The sequence below is a fragment of the Macaca nemestrina genome, chromosome 1 (assembly GCF_043159975.1).
Source record: "Macaca nemestrina isolate mMacNem1 chromosome 1, mMacNem.hap1, whole genome shotgun sequence".
In the NCBI taxonomy this organism is placed as follows: domain Eukaryota; kingdom Metazoa; phylum Chordata; class Mammalia; order Primates; family Cercopithecidae; genus Macaca; species Macaca nemestrina.
In genome coordinates, this window is record NC_092125.1 from 188,042,886 (window position 1) to 188,066,339 (window position 23,454).

The 23,454-nt window shown below is 45.8% G+C and overlaps 1 protein-coding gene and 1 long non-coding RNA gene across 9 annotated transcripts in view; one reads left to right on the top strand and one right to left on the bottom strand.

Annotated features, from left to right (window-relative positions):
- NAS (nuclear autoantigenic sperm protein) overlaps positions 1-14,455 on the bottom strand; it is a 38,752-nt gene extending 24,297 nt beyond the window's left edge. The window contains exons 1-2 of one of the 6 annotated variants that reach the window (XM_011764007.3): positions 14,280-14,455; positions 6,365-6,412 (exon numbers count right to left, since the gene is read on the bottom strand). In XM_011764007.3, the coding sequence (XP_011762309.1) occupies positions 6,365-6,412; positions 14,280-14,338 (107 nt within the window). In that variant the 5' untranslated portion in view covers positions 14,339-14,455. Of the gene's footprint in view, positions 1-2,274; positions 2,297-6,364; positions 6,413-14,279 lie in introns of those variants that run through there. The other 5 variants (XM_011764011.3, XM_011764009.3, XM_011764010.3 and 2 more) reach the window with 5 other exon arrangements.
- Positions 14,456-14,528: 73 nt separating this feature from the next.
- Positions 14,529-21,890, top strand: LOC105494945 (uncharacterized). 3 transcript variants are annotated; one of them, XR_011621579.1, is made up of 3 exons: positions 14,529-16,282; positions 20,513-20,696; positions 21,447-21,890. It is a non-coding gene; the product is annotated as an uncharacterized lncRNA (long non-coding RNA). The 3 variants fall into 3 exon arrangements; XR_011621580.1 differs by having other exon boundaries at positions 14,529-15,993; positions 21,161-21,890; XR_011621578.1 differs by having other exon boundaries at positions 14,529-15,993.
- The last annotated feature ends 1,564 nt before the right edge of the window (positions 21,891-23,454 follow it).

Below are 23,454 nucleotides of genomic sequence, written 5' to 3' on the forward strand. Positions count from 1 at the left end.
AGTTTCAGATCTGCAAGATAAGATTGGGTATACAGGCCGGGCGCGGTGGCTCAAGCCTGTAATCCCAGCACTTTGGGAGGCCGAGACGGGCGGATCACGAGGTCAGGAGATCGAGACCATCCTGGCTAACACGGTGAAACCCCCGTCTCTACTAAAAAAATACAAAAATCTAGCCGGGCGAGGTGGCGGGCGCCTGTAGTCCCAGCTACTCGGGAGGCTGAGGCAGGAGAATGGCGTAAACCCGGGAGGCGGAGCTTGCAGTGAGCTGAGATCCGGCCACTGCAGTCCAGCCTGGGCAACAGAGCAAGACTCCGTCTCAAAAAAAAAAAAAAAAAAGATTGGGTATACAACAATGTGAATTTACTTAACACTACTGACTTACACACTTAAAAAGATGGAAAATTTTATATTATGTGTATTTTACCACAACTTAAAACTCAATTTCATCAGAACAGTCATAAAGTATTAGGATACTGTCAGTCTCACAACAGCAGTTGATATATAACTTATCCAAAATTTTTATTTTTCATGTGAAAGCTCACATTCTATCACTAGCACGGATACTGTCAGTTATTTCCCTTAAAGTGACAGGCTCACTGTATTCATTTTGGAGAAAACATCTGCTAAGTATCAAGTCTAAATAAAAGTTTGTCTGTTGGTCATTCTTTCAAAAATAAAACTTTTGAATAAAACATTCTTTCCAATAAAAGCCAGTAAATAAAGTTACATGAAAAAAGCTTAATCAACTCTTAATTAAAATCACACAAGGGCTTTTCATAAAAAAAACCATTGTACCTACTTTTGATATGCTGAAGCGCTCCATCCATAATTCCTATTTTGCCAGGTTACCTTAAAGCCACGTAGTCAAGGACTGAGAATTAATAAACTTAAGTCTGTAATGCTTCATCATGGACATTTTCTAAGTGAAGGTGATAGTGAAGAACACAAGAATTGCTAGTACTGTTTGTTGCCACTGCCTTGATTTATGTTAAGGGAACAGCAGGTTTATCCACCATTACTTTTGCACGATCAGTGCCAGTGGTCAAAAAGGCAGTCTTATTATTACAAAAACAGTTTTGATCTTACATTATCCCTGAAAAAGTACTTGAGACCGAAGGGTATACAAGAAAAAAAACTTTGAGAACTGCTGAATAAGAGCATGAAAAGGCATTCAAAAGGAGAGAATATATGGCTACAGATATATGGCACAGTGTTAAGAAATTTCTCTTCGTATTGTTTATTCAGTGAACAAACAAAAATCTAGAACCAAACATAAAACAAAGGAAAAATCATCAGGTAAAAAGCAAGATGAGGGGTATGATGTTGACTGTTTAAGAAAATACAAAGAAGAAGCTGATCAACTGGGTGCCGTGGCTCATGCCTGTAATTCCAACAACTCGGGAGGCTGAGGAGGGAGCATCATAGGGAGGTCAGGAGTTCAAGACCTGCCTGGGCAACATAATAAGACCCTGTCCCTAAAACACACAAAAAAAACTTAGTCTGGGAGGCTGAGGCAGGAGGATCTCTTGAGCCCAGGAGTTTGAGGCTGCACCAAGCCAAGATCAGGACCCACTGTACTCCAGCCTGAGTGGCTGAACAATACCCTGACTCAAGGAGGAAAAAAAGAGGAGGAACGATTAAGCAGTTCAGCAGAATGGGAAAACAACTTGACTGGAGAAATGCGGTATAAGTGCCAATCAAAACTAAAAACGCACTTTAGGTCAGAGGTTATAAATTTAAGGTGAGACTAACAATGTGTTTTCCAACCATCCTTCATGTTTCTCTCAGAATCAGAATATTCTGGTCTTCGAAAAATCAAATGCTTATGCCAAGCATGGTGGCTCACACGCCTGTAATCCCAGCACTTCGGGTGGCTCAGGTGAGAAGATGGCTTGAGCCCCAGGAGTTTGAGGCCAGCCTGGGCAACATGACAAAACCTCATCTCTAAAAACAAAATACAAAAATTAGTCAGGCATGATGGCACACATCTCTGGTCCTAGCTACTCAGGAGGCTAAGGCAGGAGGATCACCTGAGCCCAGGGAATGTCAAGGGTGCAGTGAGCCACGATCGCACCACTGTATTCCAACCTGGGCAATGGAGTTTAATATTGATGATTACATATCAAGCACTGTGTTTTGGGTAGCCTAGCTTCATTTAGTCAGTCCAGAAACTTAAATACTATGGTTTAAGTAACCCCCTTAAAAGTATTGTGTTTAGGATCAATCCTAAACAGTATTCAGTATTCATACCACCCAAATACCAGATTAACTCACAAGACATTTTGTTTTGTTCTGAGATGCAGTTTCGCTCGTCACCCAGACTGGAGTACAGTAGTGTGATCTTGGCTGACTGCAACTTCCGCCTCCCGGGTTCAAGTGATTCTTCTGCTTCAGCCTCCCAAGTAGCTGGAATTACAGGCACTCGCCACCACACCCTGCTAATTTTTGTATTTTTTAGTAGAGATGGGGTTTCACCATGTTGGCCAGGCTGATCTTGAACTCCTGACCTCAGGTGATTCACCAACCTCGGCCTCCCAAAGTGCTGGGATTACAGGCATTAAGCCACTGCACCTAGCCCTATTTTTTTTTTTTTTTTTTTTTGAGACGGAGTCTGGCTCTGTCGCCCAGGCTGGAGTGCAGTGGCTGGATCTCAGCTCACTGCAAGCTCCGCCTCCCGGGTTTGCGCCATTCTCCTGCCTCAGCCTCCCGAGTAGCTGGGACTACAGGCGCCCGCCACCTCGCCCGGCTAGTTTTTTGTATTTTTTTTAGTAGAGACGGGGTTTCTCCGTGTTAGCCAGGATGGTCTCGATCTCCTGACCTCGTGATCCGCCCGTCTCGGCCTCCCAAAGTGCTGGGATTACAGGCTTGAGTATTTTTTTTTCTTTCCTTGTTTTTGGAGACAGGGTCTTACTCTGTCACCCAGACTAGAGTGCAGTGGCCGGACCACAGCTCACCACAACCTCGACTTCCTGGGCTTGCCACAATCCTCCTACCTCAGCCTCCCCAGTATCTGGGACCACATGCAAGTGTCACAATGAACAATTTTTAAAAATTTTGGTACAGATGGGGTCTTGCTATGTTGCCCAGGCTGGTCTCAAACTCCTGGGGTCATGTGATCCCCTCAGAGATGGAGGTCTTGCTTGGCCTCTCAAAGTGTTGGGATTACTGGTGCAAGCTACCACACCCAGCCAAACAGTATTTCATAAGATTTATTTTAACCCTTTTCCTGTTTAGGAAAAAAAAAAATAGTACAGCTCGCTGCCAGCTCTCATTTAATTTTACATAAACATGTTCTTTGAAGCTGAAGCAAATCTGACTTTCAGTGTGAAAATAAAAATATAAAACTGTTCTTGGAGTTATTTATTTATTTATTTATTTTTGGAGACAGAGTCTCACTCTGTCACTTAGGCTGGAGTACAGTGGCACAATCTTGGCTCACTGCAACCTCAACCTCCGAGGTTCAAGTGATTCTCCTGCCTCAGCCTCCCAGGTAGCTGGGATTACAGGTGCCTGCCACCAGGCTCAGCTAATTTTTGTATTTTTAGTAGATACAAGGTTTCACCATGTTGGCCAGGCTGGTCTTGAACTCCTGACCTCAAGTATCAGCCCACTTCAGCCACCCAAAGTGCTGGGATTACAGACATGAGCCATCGTGCCTGGCTGGAGTTATTTCTCCACACAACTAACATCAGAATCGTCTATTTCAGAAAAATTGGATTCATCAAATGAATCTTGGGCCAACAACCATTTGAGAAGAATGTTAACATCATACACAGGAATGCTACGTTTTCTAGGATTTGACATTTATAGTGATTGAGAATTACCATATTTTGTATATGGAAATACCATTACTAAAAACAGAATGCTATAAATAGAATGATGTCTTTTTATCCAAAATCGATATATTAGAGTGATGTGAAAATAATAAAGGAGAGCTATTTCATGGCATTTATCACTGGGTAAATGCTGCAGCCCCCCAAGCACCACCGGCAAGTATTCTCGGGGCAAATGGGAAAAGGGTTAAATAACCAAGATGACAATGGGATTTCAAACATGAAAAACATAAAACCCTGTAGACACTTAAAAAATGTATTTGTGGCCGGGCGCAGTGGCTCACGCCTGTAATCCCAGCACTTTGGGAGGCCGAGGCGGGCGGATCACAAGGTCAGGAGATCGAGACCACGGTGAAACCCCGTTTCTACTAAAAATACAAAAAATTAGCCGGGCGCGGTGGCGGGCGCCTGTAGTCCCAGCTACTCAGGAGGCTGAGGCAGGAGAATGGCGTGAACCCGGGAGGCGGAGCTTGCAGTGAGCCGAGATTGCACCACTGCACTCCAGCCTGGGCGACAGAGCGAGACTCTGTCTCAAAAAAAAAAAAAAAAAAAAATGTATTTGTGGGCCAGGTGCGGTGGCTCAAGCCTGTAATCCCAGCACTTTGGGAGGCCGAGGTGGGCGGATCACGAGGTCAGGAGATCGAGACCACCCTCACTAAAATGGTGAAACTCCATCTCTACTAAAAATACAAAAAAATTAGCTGGACATGGTGGCGGGCACCTGTAATCCCAGCTACTTGGGAGGCTGAGGCAGGAGCTGGGAGGCAGAGGTTGCAATGAGCCGAGATCTCGCCATTGCACTCCAGCCTGGGCGACAGAGCAAGACTCTGTCTCAAAAAAAAAGAAAAAAAAAAAAAGAAAAAGAAAATTCGGCCGGGCGCAGCGGCTCACACCTGTAATCCCAACACTTTGGGAGGCCAAGGTGGGCAGATCACCTAAGGTCAGGAGTTCAAGACCAACCTGGCCAACATGGTGAAACCCCATCTCTAATAAAAATATAAAAATTAGCCAGGCGTAGTGGAACCCGCCTGTAATCCCAGCTACTTGTGAGACTGAGGCAGGAGAACTGCTTGAACCCAGGAGGCAGATGATGCAGTGAGCCAAGATTGCACCACTGCACTCCAGCCTGGGCGACAAGAGCGAAACTCCATCTCAAAAATAAACAAAATAAAATAATTAGCCTGGGCCGGGCGCGGTGGCTCAAGCCTGTAATCCCAGCACTTTGGGAGGCCGAGACGGGCGGATCACGAGGTCGGGAGATCGAGACCATCCTGGCTAACATGGTGAAACCCCGTCTCTACTAAAAAATACAAAAAACTAGCTGGGCGAGGTGGCGGGCGCCTGTAGTCCCAGCTACTGGGGAGGCTGAGGCAGGAGAATGGCGTAAACCCGGGAGGCGGAGCTTGCAGTGAGCTGAGATCCGGCCACTGCACTCCAGCCTGGGCGACAGAGCGAGACTCCGTCTCAAAAAAAAAAAAAAAAAAAAAAAAAAAAAAAAAAAATAATTAGCCTGATGTGGTGGTGCATGCCTATAGTCCCAGCTACTCAGGAGGCTAAGACAGAAGAGTCCCTTTAGCCCTCGAGTTCAAGGTGGTGGTGAGCTATGATCACATCACTGTACTCCAGCTTGGGCAACAGAGCAAGACCCTGTCTCTAAAACATAAAACAAGAAATCTCTAGAGATGTAACCTAGCATCTACCTTTTGGGTAAGCTTTTTAGTTAATTATTATGCCCACCTCTGATTAAGAAACATAGTCACTGCAGGTGTAGATCTGAGATTAAGAAAAACAAAGAACCACAGTCATATCAAGATGGAAAAGTTACAGGGGGAAGAGGTGAGACGGGCCTGGTAGTTTACATCTATAATCCTACACTTTGAAAGGCTGAGGCAGGGAGGATTGCTTGAGGCTAGGAGATTGAGAACAGACTTGGCAACACAGCAAGACCCTATCTCTCCAAAAAACTTAAAAATGAACCAGGTGGGCCGGGCGCAGTGGCTCATGCCTATAATCCCAGCACTTTGGGAGGCCGAGATGGGTGGATCTCGAGGTCAGAAGATCGAGACCATCCTGACTAACCCCGTCTCTACTAAAAATACAAAAAAAATTAGCTGGGCATGGTGGCGAGCGCCTGTAGTCCCAGCTACTAGGGAGGCTGAGGCAGGAGAATGGCGTGAACCCAAGAGGTGGAGCTTGCAGTGAGCCTGAGATTGCGCCACTGCACTCCAGCCTGAAAAAGAGTGAGACTCTGTCTCAAAATTAAAAAAAAAAAAAAAAAGGAGCCAAGTGTAGTGGCATGTGCCTATAGTCCTAGCTACTCAAGAGGTTGAGGTGGGAGGACTGCTTGAGCCCATGAGTTCAAAGTTATGGTGAGCCCTGATTGCACACTGCACTTTGGCCTGAGCAACAAAGCAACATCTTGCCTCTATCAAAAATAAATTAAAAAACAAAAACAATGAAACTGTAAAGTTATATTTCTTAGTTTATGTTCCAGATATGAATCTAATTATATACCATGTAAATAATCTTACCTCTCCACTTTATCTGCAGATGTAGAAGGAGCAGGAACATCTTCAATTCTGCAATAAAAAAATTAAGGAGAAAAAAGGTAAAACTGGAGACAATTATTAAGCCTGAAAATAAATTCAGAAAAATATAAAGGAATAAAAAAGCTGTCATTTATTAAATACCAACGTATTATTTACTTACATTATCAAATTTCTTATTCAAATATCCAGGGCTGAAAATAAGTAGCAACTTCACAGCTATAACCACAGGGATGAGGAACAACTTAAAAGGCAGTGCTTTCAGCTACAGGTTGTAAGCTATCTGGGCCATTTGCCTAGAATCTTGAAATGGTCTTGGATTCTTATCTACAAACTCTGTCACAGCCATTTATATCAAATAGTTTTATTAAGGGGTCATTCTGACCAAATGGTCTAGCGCAGAACCTTTCAAACTACCTGTGGTTAAAGGACTAGGTCTTTTATTGCCATTCTGTAACACATAGGTTTTTTAAATACAATGTCAGGGAGATGTCACAGCGAGACTCCATCTCAAAAAAAAAAAAAAATACACTATAACTAAAATATAAGACTCTGAATTGAATGCCATTACAAGCAAGGAACCAGTAAAAACACTATTAAATAACATTGTAAAGCACTTATCAGTGATAAGTTTTCTTTTCTCTTTTTTTTTTTGAGATGGAGTCTCGCTCTGTCGCCCAGGTTGGAATGCAGTGGCGCGGATCTCGGCGCATTGCAAGCTCCACCTCCCAGGTTCATGCCATTCTCTTGCCTCAGCCTCCTGAGTAGCTGGGGCTACATGTGCCCACCACCACACCTGGCTAATTTTTTTTGTATTTTTAGTAGAGACGGGGTTTCACCGTGTTAGCCAGGATGGTTTTGATTTTCTGAACTCGTGATCCGCCTGCCTCGGCCTCCCAAAGTGCTGGGATTACAGGCATAAGCCACCGTGCCCAGCCGATAAATTTATTTATATTCTTGCTTAGCACAAGCCTAGACAAATAGAAAAGAGGCTGAACTAAGGCAGTACTTGTACAGTTGGAAAAAAAGGAATTAAAGCAGTGTTTCTCAAATTGTAGTCTGTATGCAAACCATTTGGAGGAACTGTTAAAACAGTTTGAGCTCCACCCCCTACAGTTTCTGAGTCAGAAGGTTTGAAGTAAGGTTCAAGAATCTGCACTTCTAACAACTGCACAGGTGACACACTGCTGGTTTCTAGAACCACGCTCTGAGGACTACTGGACTGAGCAAAATTTATAAACCGACGATGAACAAAATTATATGATACTGATGAACAAAAATTATAAACAGATGTTCATGTCCTATCTGGGCAATAGATATGTCTGATCCAGTTTTGTTTTGTTTTTGAGACAGTCTTTCTCTGTTGCCCAGGCTGGAGTGCAGTGGTAATCATCTTGGCTCCCTGCAACTTCTGCCTGCCAGGTTCAAGCGATTCTCCTGCCTCAGCCTCCCAAGTAGCTGGGATTACAGGTGCCCGCCACCATGCCCGGCTAATTTTTCTATTTTTACCAGAGATAGGGTTTCACCGTATTAGCCAGGCTGGTCTCGAACTCCTGACCTCAAGTGATCCTCCCGCTTCAGCCTCCCAAAGTGCTGAGATTACAGGTGTTAGCCACCGTGCCTGGCCTGATCCAGTTATTTTTTAACATGTTAATTCTAATAGCCACTACATTTACAACTATGAAGCTATGACTTCATAGTTTTATGAAGTTCATTATGAATTTTTAGAATGAGTATGAAGCTAGAGGAAATTACAGTGAAATTACTTAGTAATTTGTTTGGAGAAGGCCATTTTAAATCCAGAAATCAGACGGGGTGCAGTGGCTCTCTACTGTAATCCCAACACTTTGTGAGGCCGAGGTGGGAGGACTGTTTAAGCTCAGGGGTTTAAAACCAACCTGGGCATCACAGCAAGACCTGTCTCTACCAAAAACAAAATTAGCTGGGCACGGTGGTGTATGCCTGTAGTCCCAGCTACTCCAGAGACTGATGTGGGAAGATTGCTTGAGCCCAGGAGATAGAGGCTGCAGTGAGCTATGATCATACCACTATACTCCAGCCTGGGTGACAGAGCAAGACGCTGTTTCAAATAAATAAATAAGTAAACAAACCAGAAACTATAGGATATTGATAGATTCTACTCCATCTAATCCATTTCACAAAAGGTTAACTTAACAAATATACATAGAATCTTACAGTCAACAGGAAAAAAAAGCCCAATGGGAATAGATTAATGGATTTAACATAAACAAACACCAAAAAAACACAAACACTTGACCACCTGCTACTGCTCATTCTTTTTTTTTTTTTTTTTTTTTGAGACAGAATCTCGCACTGTGGCTCAGGCTGGAGTACAGTGGCATGATCTCAGCTCACTGCAAGCTCCGCCTTCCAGGTTCACGCCATTCTCCTGCCTCAGCCTCCCAAGTAGCTGGGACTACAGGCGCCCCCCACCATGCCCGGCTAATTTTTTTGTATTTTTGTAGAGATGGGGTTTCACCATGTTAGCCAGGATGGTCTCTATCTCCTCACCTCGTGATCCGCCCACCTCGGCCTCCCAAAGTGCTGGATTACAGGTGTGAGCCACCGTGCTTGGCCGCTCATTCTTAAGAGAATCAAGGCCGGGCGCGGTGGCTCAAGCCTGTAATCCCAGCACTTTGGGAGGCCGAGGCGGGTGGATCACGAGGTCAGGAGATCGAGACCATCCCTGGCTAACATGGTGAAACCCGTCTCTACTAAAAATACAAAAAACTAGCCGGGCGTGGTGGCGGGCGCCTGTAGTCCCAGCTACTCGGAGGCTGAGGCAGGAGAATGGCGTGAACCCAGGAGGCGGAGCTTGCAGTGAGCCGAGATCGCGCCACTGCACCCCAGCCTGGGCGACACAGCGAGACTCCGTCTCAAAAAAAAAAAAAAAAGAGAATCAAAAAAACTATACTTAGAAAGTATGTTTTACCCAGGCCGGGCGCGGTGGCTCACGCCTGTAATCCCAGCACTTTGGGAGGCCAAGTCGGGCGGATCACAAGGTCAGGAGATCCAGACCACGGTGAAACCCAATCTCTACTAAAAATACAAAAAATTAGCCGGGCGCAGTGGCAGGCGCCTGTAGTCCCAGCTACTCAGGAAGCTGAGGCAGGAGAATGGCGTGAACTTGGGAGGCAGAGCTTGCAGTGAGCTGAGATTGCGCCACTACACTCCAGCCTGGGGGACAGAGCGAGACTCCGTCTCAAAAAAAAAAAAAAAAAAAAAAGAATGCTTTACCCATCAAATAGTCAAAGATAGGGTTAAGGAGAAATTGGTGCTCCCATACATTGCTAACAGAAATTCAAGGCTAGGCAGGGTAGCTCATGGCTATAATCCCTGCACTCTGGAAGGCAAAAGGACTGTTTGAGGCTAGGAGTTCAAGACCAGGCTAAGCAACAAAATGAGACCCTTTCTCTATTTCTTTTTTTTTTTTTTTTTTTTTTTTTTTGAGACGGAGTCTGGCTCTGTCGTCCAGGCTGGAGTGCAGTGGCCGGATCTCAGCTCACTGCAAGCTCCGCCTCCCGGGTTTGCGCCATTCTCCTGCCTCAGCCTCCCGAGTAGCTGGGACTACAGGCGCCCACCACCTCGCCTGGCTAGTTTTTGTATTTTTTAGTAGAGACGGGGTTTCACCGTGTTAGCCAGGATGGTCTCGATCTCCTGACCTCGTGATTCGCCCGTCTCGGCCTCCCAAAGTGCTGGGATTACAGGCTTGAGCCACCGCACCCGGCCCCTTTCTCTATTTCAAAAAATTAAGAAGTGTAGGCTGGGCATGGTAGCTCACGCCTATAATCCCAGAACTTTGGGAGGCCGAGGTAGGTGGATCACCTGAGGTCAGGAGTTGGAGACCAGCCTGGCCAACATGGTGAAACCTCATCTCTACTAAAAATACAAAAATTAGCCCGGTATGGTGGCAGGCGCCTGTAATCCCAGCTACTCGGGAGACTGAGGCAGGAGAATCACTTGAACCCTGGAAGTGGAGGCTGCGGTGAGCCAAGATCTCACCAGTGCACTCCAGCCTGGGCAACAGAGTGAGGCTTGGTATGACTACAGTCATGCGCAACCACGTCTGGCTTATTTTTGTATTTTTTAGTAGAGACGGGGTTTTGCCATGTCAGTCAGGCTGGTCTTGAACTCCTGGCTTCAAGTGCTTCACCCACGTTGGCTTCCCAGTGTTGGGATTACCAGCGTTTGAGCCACAGCACCTGGCCTTTTTTTTTTTTTTTTTTTTGAGATGGAGTCTTGCTCTAAGGCTAGAGTGCAGTGGCACAATCTCGAGTCACTACAACCTCCGCCTCCCGGTTTCAAGCCATTACAGGCGCCCACCACGCTAATTTTTGTAAACTGTCGTCTCAGCTACTTGGGAGGCTGATGCACAAGAATCGCTTGCGCCTGGGAGGTAGAAGTTGCAGTAAGCCAAGATCAGTTCACTACACTCCAGCTTGGGCAACAGAACAAGACTCTTTCTCAAAAAAAACCAAAAATAAAAAATAAATAAATTATATATAGATACATAAAAAAGAAAAAACTCAAGACAAACCTCATGGCCTAGAAATGTTGAATAATTAACAAAATGTATGTAATCAATGCATAAAATATATGTAGGTACTAGTCTATCTTATTTACTACCATAAAATGCACACAAATTATAAAATGTTAAAATTCGTCAAAATACACAGACCATACACGGCACCATCCACAGTTGAGATATGTAAATGAACAAAGATGTAGTATTAAATCATAACTGTGGCCGGGCACAGTGGCTCACACCGAGATGGGCGGATCACCTGAGGTCAGTAGTTCGAGATCACCCTGGCCAACATGGCAAAATCCCAAAAAATTAGCCAGGTGTGGTGTTGCACACCTGCAGTCCCAGCTACTTGGGGGGCTGAGGCAGGAGAATTGCTTTAACCTGGGAGGCGGAAGTTGCAGTGAGCGGAGATTATGCCACTGCACTCCACCCTAGGTGACAAAACTCCCTCTCGAAAAAAAGAAAAAAAAAAAGAAAAAAAAAACCGAGAACTAGTTAGAAAGCTAAGAATGACAGGATTAATTTAACATTTAGATATACATCACCTTAAACAATACTGTTTTAATGGCATGAGGGGACAAAAGCCAACCTAAGACTTTTTGCAGATGACAAAACTGTGGTCCAAGATCACTACTGAAGCAATGAAGCTAGTATCAAAGCCAACTGTAAGCCAGGTGAGGTGATGCATACCTGTAGTCCCAGCTACCCAGAAGGCTGAGGTGGAAGGATTGCTTGAGACTAGGAGTTGGGAATCCAGCCTGGGCAACACAGTAAGATCCCCATTTCCTAAATTTAAAAAACCTGAACTGAGGTTTATTTCTCATTCCATTTTTTTTCCTTTCTACTGGTTCGGAAGTTATATTTATTCTTTCAATGTTTATCCTCGAAGTATAATGTACATTCTTACCTAAAGTCTAAATTCAAGTCATTTTCTTTAACCTACCCTTAAACATGAGGACCTTATAAACTCTACTTCTAAATGTCCCCACTAACTTACTTAACTGAGGCACATGCTTTCATTGTTCTCTCACACTAATTAGATGGGGAAACGAGGGAATGAAATGAAAATACCAGCCAGGCTTGGTGGCTCACGCCGGTAACCTCAGCACTTTCAGAGGCCCAGGTGGGTGGATCCCTTGAGCCTAGGAGTTGGGAGACCAGCTTGGGCAACATGGTGAAACCCGTCTCTATAAAATAAATACTAGAATCAGCTGGGTCTTGTGGTGTGCGCCTGTAATCCCAGCTACTCAGGAGGCTGAGGTGGGAAAATCACTTGAGCCCAGGAGGTAGAGGGTGCAGTGGGCGATGATGGCATCACTGCACTCCAGCCTGGGTGACAGAGACCCTGCCCCCTACCACACACACACGCACACACACACACCCAGCACATATAATTGCTCAGTTTTAGCTTTCAATTTATGGTGTGAGGAACTACTTAAATGGTTTGCTTTCTTGTAGCCACATATAAACTTTCTGTACGTATAACCTGCCAGGAAGCTGAGACTAAGTTCACTAATGACCTAACTCTGGCAAGACACAGGGGACCTGCAAGAGATATTTGTTGCATACTTTTATCTCAAAAAAATAAAAATAAAAATAAAAAAACACATACACACACCTGGTCCTGCGCAGTGGCTCACACCTGTAACCCCAACACCTTGGGAGACCAAGGCGGGAGGATTGCTTGAGCCCAAGAGTCTGAGACCAGCCTGGGCAACATCAAGACAAAAACTTAGCCAGGCGTGGCGACTGTAGTCCCAAGCTACTAGGGAGGATCACTTGAGCCCAGGAGTTCGAGGTTGCAGTGAGCTATGACCACAACACTGCACTCTAGCCTGGATGTGAGAGCCAGACCCTGTCTGCAAAAACAAAACAAAAACACACACCTGTCAGTGAAATACTGACTGCCAGAGCTATCCAGGAAACATTATAAAAAGGAGCTCTTTTTATAACAGCTATAGTACGACTCTCAAGCCCTATCTATACTGCTCATATCGAATCAATGGGGAAAGAGGCAGGTAATGGGAGTTTGAAATTAAAATTATATTTCCCATGAGTTCCCAGATGATTGTCAGGGTGACTTGAGAACCACTGCTCTACAAGAATGCAGAGAAAACAAAAGGTGGTAAGCAAAGATGTAAGTAAATCTCTAACTATAAGCAAACTAAGACATAATCATGACAGAGTGTAAGCCTATAGAATATCAATTTAAAAAACTTCACAGCAACCATTCCGTTCACAGGGAAGGCAGCTAACCTCTAAAGCGCACAAGATTAGAAAAAGAAAAAAAAACAGAACCAGATCACTAAAAAAATAAGGCAAGATTGGGAAATCAGACCTACTGTATGGGAAACAGCACTTGTTTCCTTGAACTCATGTAGTGTTTCCCTCCACTGTTCAAAAAATAGATTACGCCTGAGTGGCATTGTGCTGCTTTCAAAGCAATCCTATCTTGTTTCCCTCCAGCCCTTCTCCACTTCGTGCACACTACTGCCGATTCACCTAGCAACCAAACAGTGCTGGTGAGAGCTCCAGACGGCGCTTCCTGAAGACGCTTTGCGTCCGGATAATGTTCCCCCGAACAAGGCAACACCTCTGAAGTCTAAAGAACTACAATCCTCCCCACCACAGGCAGGGGCTCACGGAGTCGAGGGGAGCGATAACTATCTCCCAGCACAAGACGTGAGCGAGGCGTGAGGGGCGGAACTAGCCTCACCGGTCCCACAGAATAGTCCAAATGCTCCCGCTGGAGCCGCAGCGGCCCCAAACAATAGAGTTTTCCCGCCTCCTCAAGGCCCCGCCCCCTGCTCCAGAGCCGGCAAGGGAAGCTAACGCTCGCGCGCAAAACCCCGCCCTCAGCAAGGCCCCGCCCACCCCGACCCCTCAGGTCCAGCCTCCTTCCTCGTGCAGGGTTTTTTTTTTTTTCTTTTGGCGCCAAATCTCCGTTGGTTATATTCCTGGGTTATCCAGGGACTCTACCCGAGGCACACGCTGGGGACAGAAGGGGAGTGAAGGCCAACTCGTGCGCCAGGGCCCCGCCTCCCGGCCAACCGCCCCGGGCCGGGGGAGGAAGGAGAGGGGCAGGCGATGGATACAGCCGCCGCTGCCCCCGGCAAGATGGCGGCCGCAAAAAGCGGGGCAGGGGGCGCCAGCCGACCGCCGTTACCGCTGGTGCGCGAGGCTCTCAAGCCAGAGGAGGACTGCTCCAGTGACCGGGCCTTCCCGAACAGCGACAGCTGCTCCCGGGAAGGCAAGTACGCCCGCCCACCGGTCTGTCCCTTCTCCGGAGCCCCCGTCCATTTGCCCTCCCCGCGGACTGGCCAGTGCCTCAAGCTTTCCAGTCCCGCTTACTTGTTGGCAGAAACCAGCTCCGCGGCGACGGCGGCAGTAGCTGTGGACTCAGTGGCCATCGTTCCCCTGAGGTGGCGAACCAGCGAACGGAATAGAGCCTGTGAGAAAAACAGGCAATTTGGGACGCCAGAGACTCACTCAGGGACAGAAAATGGCAGATTAGAGACCCCGCGCGGCTGGGGCCCTCTTATATACGAGGGCCCTTCGCCCCGCCCATCCACTTCCGGGTCCTCCCCCTCGGGTTTAAAGGGCCAGGACTCAACACCGCCCCACCGTCCGCCGCAGGCCTACCATTATCTAAGGACACCTCCTGCCCTCTCCATATGGCTCCGCAGGGTTGTTTCCCTCCCTAGCCCGCCTTGTCCGATAAACAGCAACTTCCTGCTTCTCCACCAAGTCGCATAAGAACTGGAATCTTGCCACTACAACTCCTGACAGGACGCCCCTGCGGCATCCAGAGACAGGGAAGCCAGTGCTGCTCTCCATGTTTAGGGCGAGTAGCCGAGAGTCTCCTTCCGGCCTGGATACTGAGGAAGGTGACTTAGACTTTCTCTCCGTCCTCTGAGTCGTAACGGACGGACACGCAAGAGCCAAGGACGGGTACTAGCAGCAGCGACTAGAACTGATCTGGGTGAGATCTGGGCCTCAGCAACAACTGACGCAAGAAGATTTTGTTCTAGGATTGGCTACAGCTGAAACTACCGCGCTTGATTCAAAGCTCGGGGCTGCAGCGGAAGGCGGCTGGCTCCTCCCTCTGAACCCCTCCCCTTTGGCTGGCCCAATCCGCTGATGCCATCGTCTTAGGCCCTACCCAGACTCCAAATCTGGCTGGTTTAATGCTCCCAGCGCTTTTCGTCCACTCCTGGCTATGATTTGCTGAGTGACTACTACATGTAGGGGTACTGTGATTAGACCCTTTAAAGCTATTAGCTATCTTGTTTAATCTTAACAATGCTACTAGTGAGATCGGTATTAGTCTGTTTCTTAGAAAAATAAGCAAAGGGGCCAGGCGCGGTGGCTCACGCCTGTAATCCCAGCACTTTGAGAGGCCTAGGCTGATGGATCACGAGGTCAAGAGTTCAAGACCAGCCTGGCCAAGATGGTGAAACCCCGTCTCTACTAAAAAATACAAAAAGTAGCCGGGCGTGGTGGCGGGCGCCTATAATCCCAGCTACTCGGTGAGGCAAGAGAATATTTGAACCCGGGAGGCAGAAGTTGCAGTGAGCCGAGAGCTGGCCACTGCACTCCAACCTGGGCAACAGAGCAAGACTCTGTCTCAAAAATAAATAAATAATAAATAAATAAAATAAATAGGCCAAAGTTCCAGCCTGGCCAACATGGTGAAACCCCGTCTCTACTAAAAATACGAAAATTAGCCAGGCGTGGTGGCAGGCGCCTGTAATCCTAGCTACTCAGGAGGCTAAGGCAGGAGAATCACTTGAACCCGGGAGGCAGATGTTGCAGGGAGCCAAGATCTTGCCACTGCACTCCAGCCTGGGCAACAGAGCGAGACTCTATCTCAAAAAAAAAAAACAGGTCAAGGAGGTGTGACTTGTTCAGAAAGTTGCAAGACAAGTCAGTTATGGAAAGCAGTGTGCCTCATTTCCTGCAACTGGCTGACTGAAAAATAACTGGCAGGCTAAAAAGCTGCACTTCCTCACACCTGGAACATCATCCATTCCTTTTCACCATGGCCCAGTCTACGCTGATCAGAGTAGGGGTTTTTATTTCCTTTTAGGTTCCAGCATATTGGGAGAGATTCCTGGAGAGGATTCTTATTCCAATCTGTTACGGCTCTAAGAGGTTGAAATCTTTGGGGCTAGAGAGCTGGACATGAAAATGCCAATTCCTATGGCAAACACATGTGGGCTCTTCCGTTATTAGCTAGGTGACGTGAGCCAGGTCTGGTAACCAGGATTGTAATCGAATAGCTGGGATTAAGGTTAAGTGTGAAATGAGGACATATTAGTAGCCACCTCTTAAGGACATTTTGAGAATTACAGGTAATTAGCACTGTGTCGGATTCATGCTAAGCACTCATTGAATGGCTTACCACAGTCTGATGACATCGTAAATGGAGGGTGTGGGGAGGGGAGATCTCTACAAACTCCTTGCAGCCAAGGTTAGGGCCTGAGAGAAACTTTGCAATTGCTAGTGTGACCGATTCATCCATTAAATTAACATTCACTGAGTAACTATGAGATACAAGACTTTGTACTAGGTTCTGGGGACAAAAGACATGGACTCTACCTTTGAGGAACTCAGATAAATATATTTTGAAATATATTTTAGGCTGGGCGTGGTGGCAGTCACCTGTAATCCCAGCACTTTGGAAGGCCAAGGCAGGTGGATCACTTAAGGTCAGGAGTTCAAGACCAGATTAGCCAACACAGTGAAACCCCATCTGTACTAAAAATACAAAAATTAGCCGGGAGTGGTGGCAGCTGCCTGTAATCCCAGCTACTGAGGAGGCTGAGGCAAGAGAACCCCTTGACCCCAGGAGTTGGAGGCTGCAGTGAGCTGAGATTGTACTACTACACTCCAGCCTGGGTGACAGTGAGACTCCATCTCAAAAAAAATAAATAGCTGGGTGCAATGGCTCACGCCTGTAATCCCAACACTTTGGGAGGCCAAGGCGGGTGGATCACAAGGTCAGGAGATGAGACCATCCAAGCCAACATGGTAAAAACCCATCTGTACTAAAAATTCAAAAATTAGCTGGATGTGGTGGCAGGGGCCTGTAGTCCCAGCTACTCAGGAGGCTGCGGCAGGAGAATCACTTGAACCCAGGAGGTGGAGGTTGCAGTGAGCTGAGATTGCACCTCTGCACTCCAGCCTAGGTGACAGAGTGAGACTCTGTCTCAAAAATAAATAATAAATAAATAAAAATAGGCCGGGCGTGGTGGCTCAAGCCTGTAATCCCAGCACTTTGGGAGGCCGAGACAGGCGGATCACAAGGTCAGGAGATCGAGACCATCCTGGCTAACACGGCGAAACCCCGTCTCTACTAAAAAAAAAAAAAACACAAAAAATTAGCCGGGCGAGGTGGCGGCGCCTGTGGTCCCAGCTACTCGGGAGGCTGAGGCAGGAGAATGGCGGGAACCCGGGAGGCGGAGCTTGCAGTGAGCTGAGATCTGGCCACTGCACTCCAGCCTGGACGACAGAGCGAGACTCCGTCTCAAAAAAAAAATAAATAAATAAGGCCAGGCCCAGTGGCTCACGCCTGTAATCCCAGCAGTTTGGGAGGCTGAGGCAGGCGTGAATCACCTGAGGTCAGGAGTCCGAGACCAAAATCAAACTTCAGTTTCACAATTGTCTTTCCTGACACCTGGCTTTTCAAATACTTCAGAAGGGCCCCTGCAGTGTCCAGAAAAGAGAGGTAAACAGGATTATTTGAAACATTTAGGTACATGGGACTATGTTCAATCTTCTTTAGGTTATATTTTGGTGAATAATACATATTCCGAAATTGTGGGAATTTCTAAAATTCTAATGTCTGAGTATATGCTCTCAATCATAATTAAGTTTTGTAAACCACGGAGATAATCAAACTTCTTTGTCAATTGTGCTTCTAAGTGTAACTACCCTGAACATTTTGTTATTCACAGATAATTGTTGTTTTGTTTTAATCCTTTTCAAAACATGGTTTATAATAAGCTATAGAACTTTGACAGGTACTCTCAAATACAGGTTTCTGATAACTTTGGAGATTGTGACATTGGAATAAAGGAAAAACATACAAGATTCATGAAGAGCTAAAATGTTCATAAATATCAAGTAAAACAAGAGTTCAATGAATGTACTCAAGAAACTGAAGCAAACTTTTTAACTTTTTCTTGGAATATTGCTGATCCTTGTTTTGTTTTTCGGAGTCAAGGAAACTTATTTTGAACTATTTATGGCCTTTCATAAATTGAATAAGGTATACTCTTGTGACCAAAATCTAGAGCATGTTTTTTGTTTCTCTCGACCTTGTTCCTCTGGAATTTGGAAACTATCTGTGAGTATTCTTTTTTGTTTGTTTTTTGAGATGAAGTCTCATTCTTGTCCCCCAGGCACAAGTGCAATGTCACGATCTCGGCTCACTGTAACCTCTGCCTCCCGGGTTCAAGTGATTCTCCTGCCTCAGCCTCCCGAGTAGCTGGGATTACAGGCGCCTGCCACCACGCCTGGCTAATTTTTATATTTTTAGTAGAGACGGGGTTTCACCATGTTGGCCAGGCTGGTCTCGAACCCTTGACCTCAGGTGATCCGCTCACCTCGGCCTCCCAAAGTGCTGGAATTACAGGCGTGAGCCACTGCACCCGGCCTCTGTGAGTATTTTTAACTTGTGGTAATATAGTTGTTTGCATCAGTGCAGTAAGAATCCATTTTCTTTTGCAACAGGATGCAATTGGAGAAACTGGTTGTTTTACCAAGGCTTTGAATGCAAGGGTATGCTTCCCTTAAACAGTCAAGCTCGAGTTGCAGAGCCAAAAAAATCTCCCTGGGGAAAAAAACTGGCTTCATACCCTTGCCTACACAGTCCCTGTGCAGGATTCCTGACCTGTGGTCAGTAAAGAATGCCACTTTTTTTTTTTTTTTTTTGAGACAGAGTCTTGCTCTGTTGCCCAGACTGGAGTGCAGTGACATGATCTTGGCTCACTGCAACCTCCATCTCCCAGGTTCAAGCTATTCTCCTGCCTCAGCCTCCTGAGTAGCTGGGACTACAGGCATGTGGCACCACACCCGGCTAATTTTTTTTTTGTATTTTTGGTAGAGACGGGGTTTCACCATGTCAGCCAGGGATGGTCTCAATCTCCTGACCTTGTGATCCGCCCGCCTCGGCCTCCCAAAGTGCTGGGATTACAGGCGTGAGCCACCGCGCCCAGCCAAGAATGTCACTTTCTTTTTTTTTTTTTTTTTTTTTGAGACGGAGTCTTGCTCTGTAGCCCAGGCTGGAGTGCAGTGGCCGGATCTCAGTTCACTGCAAGCTCCGCCTCCCGGGTTCACGCCATTCTCCGGCCTCAGCCTCCCGAGTAGCTGGGACTACAGGCGCCCGCCACCTCGCCCGGCTAGTTTTTTGTATTTCTTAGTAGAGACGGGGTTTCACCGTGTTATCCAGGATGGTCTCGATCTCCTGACCTCGTGATCCACCCGTCTCGGCCTCCCAAAGTGCTGGGATTACAGGCTTGAGCCACCGAAGAATGTCACTTTCTAACTGGCCCAGGAGTTCCAAGTTTATCTTGGGACCTTAAGAGAAGAGGATCACCCAACTCACAGGTATTGGAGGATAAAAACCCTTGGCTGGGCTGGGCTTTAAAAGGTCTTCTCTAAGAGTCCTTGTGAAACAGAGTTGCATCAAAGCCAATGTAAAAGGCCTATGTAGAAATAGTTATTCTTGCTGCACTGTATGCAACTAATTAGGCCAACTATAAGACTAAAGTCTATTTTGCAAACAACTCAGTCCTATCATGATTTTTCAACAAAAATGAGAACTGGTAACAAAAGAAAATTTGAAAAAAAAAAAAATGAGGACTGCTAAGAAAGAAATTATGTTTCAAAACGTATACATATGTCATTAAATTATTTTTGTTTGTTTGTTTTATTTGTTTTTTGAGACGGAGTCTTGCTCTGTTGCCAGGCTGGAGCGCAGTGGCACGATCTCGGCTCACTGCAACCTCTGCCCCCAGGGTTCAAGCAATCCTCCTGTCTCAGCCTCCTGAGTAGCTGGAACTACAGGTGCGCACCACCACAGCTAATTTTTGTATTTTTAGTAGAGACGGGGTTTCACCATGTTGGCCAGGATGGTCTGGATAACTTGACCTCATGATCCACCCACCTTGGCCTCCCAAAGTGCTGGGATTACAGGCGTGAGCCACTGCGCCCAGCTTCATTTGTCATTAAATTCTAAACTCATTAGTTGTTTTTAAGTCTTTCCCTACATTTTAGACTAACCCTGCTTGTTCCTGTGAACCAACCAGCAATCTCCAGCTACAACTCAGAAAGAACAAAAGGGATGAGTAATGTAGAAATCTCAATCAATATTCTAGTTCTGAGCAATTATACATCAAATCCCACCCGGCAATGAGAATAAATAGGGTGCCCATCACCCGGAGGTTTCCTTTTTGGAAAGCAAGACCAAGGGAGCTAACCAAAGACAAGCACCATGCACCCAAATCCTAGCAGGCATAACTATAGCCTCCAGTTATCTGGGTGTGTCACAAGACATCCTTTTCTCTCCCTTGTTACAGGAGGACTCAATTCCACAGCTTCACTTTAGCATTTGGCTCACGATAAAGAGTCCGTGCAACTCCCTCCAAGACACATTTTTGTCTCAAACTCAATTCCAAGCTTCGGGTCAAAGCTCTAGGAAAGAAGACTGGATCTGAGGGATCCAGAGGAAGATGACAATGGAAGTTAAAAGGCACGGCACAGGTGAGTGTGGCTGACTCCTGCCGGTTAAGCCAAGCTTCCTGTTTCATGAATAAAAGTCATGCTAGTATCCATGGCATAAAGGAAGTCTAGGGAATTCAAGGCTACTGACAGCAGGGGAGATAAGGCATATGTGGGTAGAGTGAATAATTCCCACCCCCACCCCCCCTAGTTAACATGGGCGAAAGCCTCTTTAACACCCATGGGTGGCATGCTGTTGCAGTCACCAGAACTCAGGGACACAAGGATGGTGGAAAGAAAAAGGAATGCCTCACTTTCCCTCCCTCACATACCCCAGGTATTTGCTAGGAAGAGAAAGGAACCAGGGGTGCCTGCTTCCCTCTTTCTGGATGAGTAGCCATTCACCTTTAGTTTGTATTTCTTTTGAGTGCATCTTGAACTCCTGGGACTCCTTTGAAAAAACACTTTTTTTTCTTTTTCCTCCCCTGTTCTCTCTTTACAAATAGGTAATTGTGTCTCCACACGACGGGATACTCCCCTCAGATACATCCTCCAAACTGAGAAAGAGTTAATTTCCCAAACTTTAAAGTGGCTGACTTAGGATTGGGCCCAGGGGAAGGGAACCCAGAAGCCTGACATGCCAGCAAAAGGGTAAAAGTGTTTTTACCAGCTGGGCTTTTGGCCTCCCTCCCCCATGCAAACTGGTAAAGGGTCTCAGGATTTTTCACCTGTCCTTACCCTTGTTTTAGTTTTGACACATGTTTTCTAATAACCCAGTTTGTCTCTTCTCAGCTTCAGGTCATCAAACTCCAAACAGACATGCAACCAGAGCCTTGGATGATGGCCCCTTCTGCAGGGGACCCTAAGATAGGCCTCTGAGAGAGATCTGACTGCCATCTTCCCAAAACAGCACCCCCTGCCAGCAGGAAGCAGTTAAGATCGGTCTTTGTCCTTAGCCTCACTCTAAGGGCAGTTAGATGTACTTCTTTAGATGGGGAAATGAGACAGCCAAGTATAAAGGAGTTCCCAGAGAACCTCTAACTGGCCTGTGCACTGGGAGAATGGGGTGGAGCCATGGAAGTTCATGCTGTTTGCAGTGGGGAGGAGCCTGGCCCCTCCTGTTCCTGTGAGGAACCTGGGATTCAATCTGTGAGATGAGGGCCTGTTAACAGGAATCCCTCTCTTGCTTTGCTGTGTTGTTTTTCCTTTTTCCCCAATAAATTCCATCCTCCTTGCCCCTCAAAGTTTCTGCGAGCCTAATCTTTCCTGTTCATGTGAAAAGAACCTGGATTTTCCTACAACCACAGTGATTAGACAAAGATGTCTGTTGCTAATTTTTCAGGTAAGTTGTTAACAACAACAAAATAGACATTTGCTATAGAGAATGTTAATGTTAGGCAGGGTGAGATGTTTGAGTCAAGACTAATTTCTGAACAGTCTGGAAAAGAAATAAAGTAATCCCATTTACAACAGCTACAAATAAAATCAAATACCTAGGAATTAGCTTAACCAAAGAAAAAAATATCTATATTGAAAACCATAAAACACAAAATAAATTGAAGAGGACACAAAAAAATGGAAAGATACTCCATGTTCATGAATTGGAAGAATCAATATTGTTTTTTTTTTTTTTTTTTTTTTTTTTTTTTCAGACGGAGTCTCGCTCTGTCGCCCAGGCTGGAGTGCAGTGGCCGGATCTCAGCTCACTGCAAGCTCCGCCCCCCAGGTTCACGCCATTCTCCTGCCTCAGCCTCCCGAGTAGCTGGGACTACAGGCACCCGCCACCTCGCCCGGCTAGTTTTTTTGTATTTTTTAGTAGAGACGGGGTTTCACCGTGTTAGCCAGGATGGTCTCGATCTCCTGACCTCGTGATCCGCCCGTCTCGGCCTCCCAAAGTGCTGGGATTACAGGCGTGAGCCACCGTGCCCAGCCGACATCAATATTGTTAAAATATCCATAGTACTGAAAGCAATCTATAGATTCAATGTAATCACTATCAAAATATCAGTAACATTCTTTACAGAAATGGAAAAAACAATCATAAAATTTATATGGAACCACAAAAGACCCAGAATAGCCAAAGCTATACTAAGCAAAAAGAACAAAACTGAAGGAATCACATTATCTTACTTCAAATTTTGTTACAGAGCTATAGTAACCAAAACAGCATGGTACTGGCATAAAAACAGACATATAGACCAATGGAACAGAATAGAGGACTCAGAAACAAATCCAAACACCTACAGTGAACTCACTGTCAACAAAGGTGCCAAGAACACATACTGGGGAAAAGACAGTTTCTTCAATAAGTGGTGCTGGGAAAACAGGATATCCATATGCAGAAGAACAAAACTAGACCCCTATCTCTCACCATATACAAAAATTAAATCAAAATGAATTAAAGACTTAAATCTAAGACCTTGAGATATGAAACGACTACAAGAAAAGGGAGAAACTCTCCAGGACATTGATCTGGGTAAAATTTCTTGAGTAATACCCCACAAGCACAGGCAACCAAAGTAAAAATGGACAAATGGGATCACATCTAGTTAAAAAGCCTCTGTACAGCATAGGAAATAATCGATAAAGTGAAGAGATAATCCACAGAATAGGAAAAAAATATTTGCAAACTACCTCTCTTACAAGGGATTAATAACCAGAATATATAAGAAGGTCAAACAACTCTATGGGAAAAAATATAATCCAGTGAAAACAGGCAAAACATTTGAATAGACATTTCTCAAAAGAAGACATACAAATGGAAAACAGGCGTATGAAAAGGTGCTCAACATCACGGATC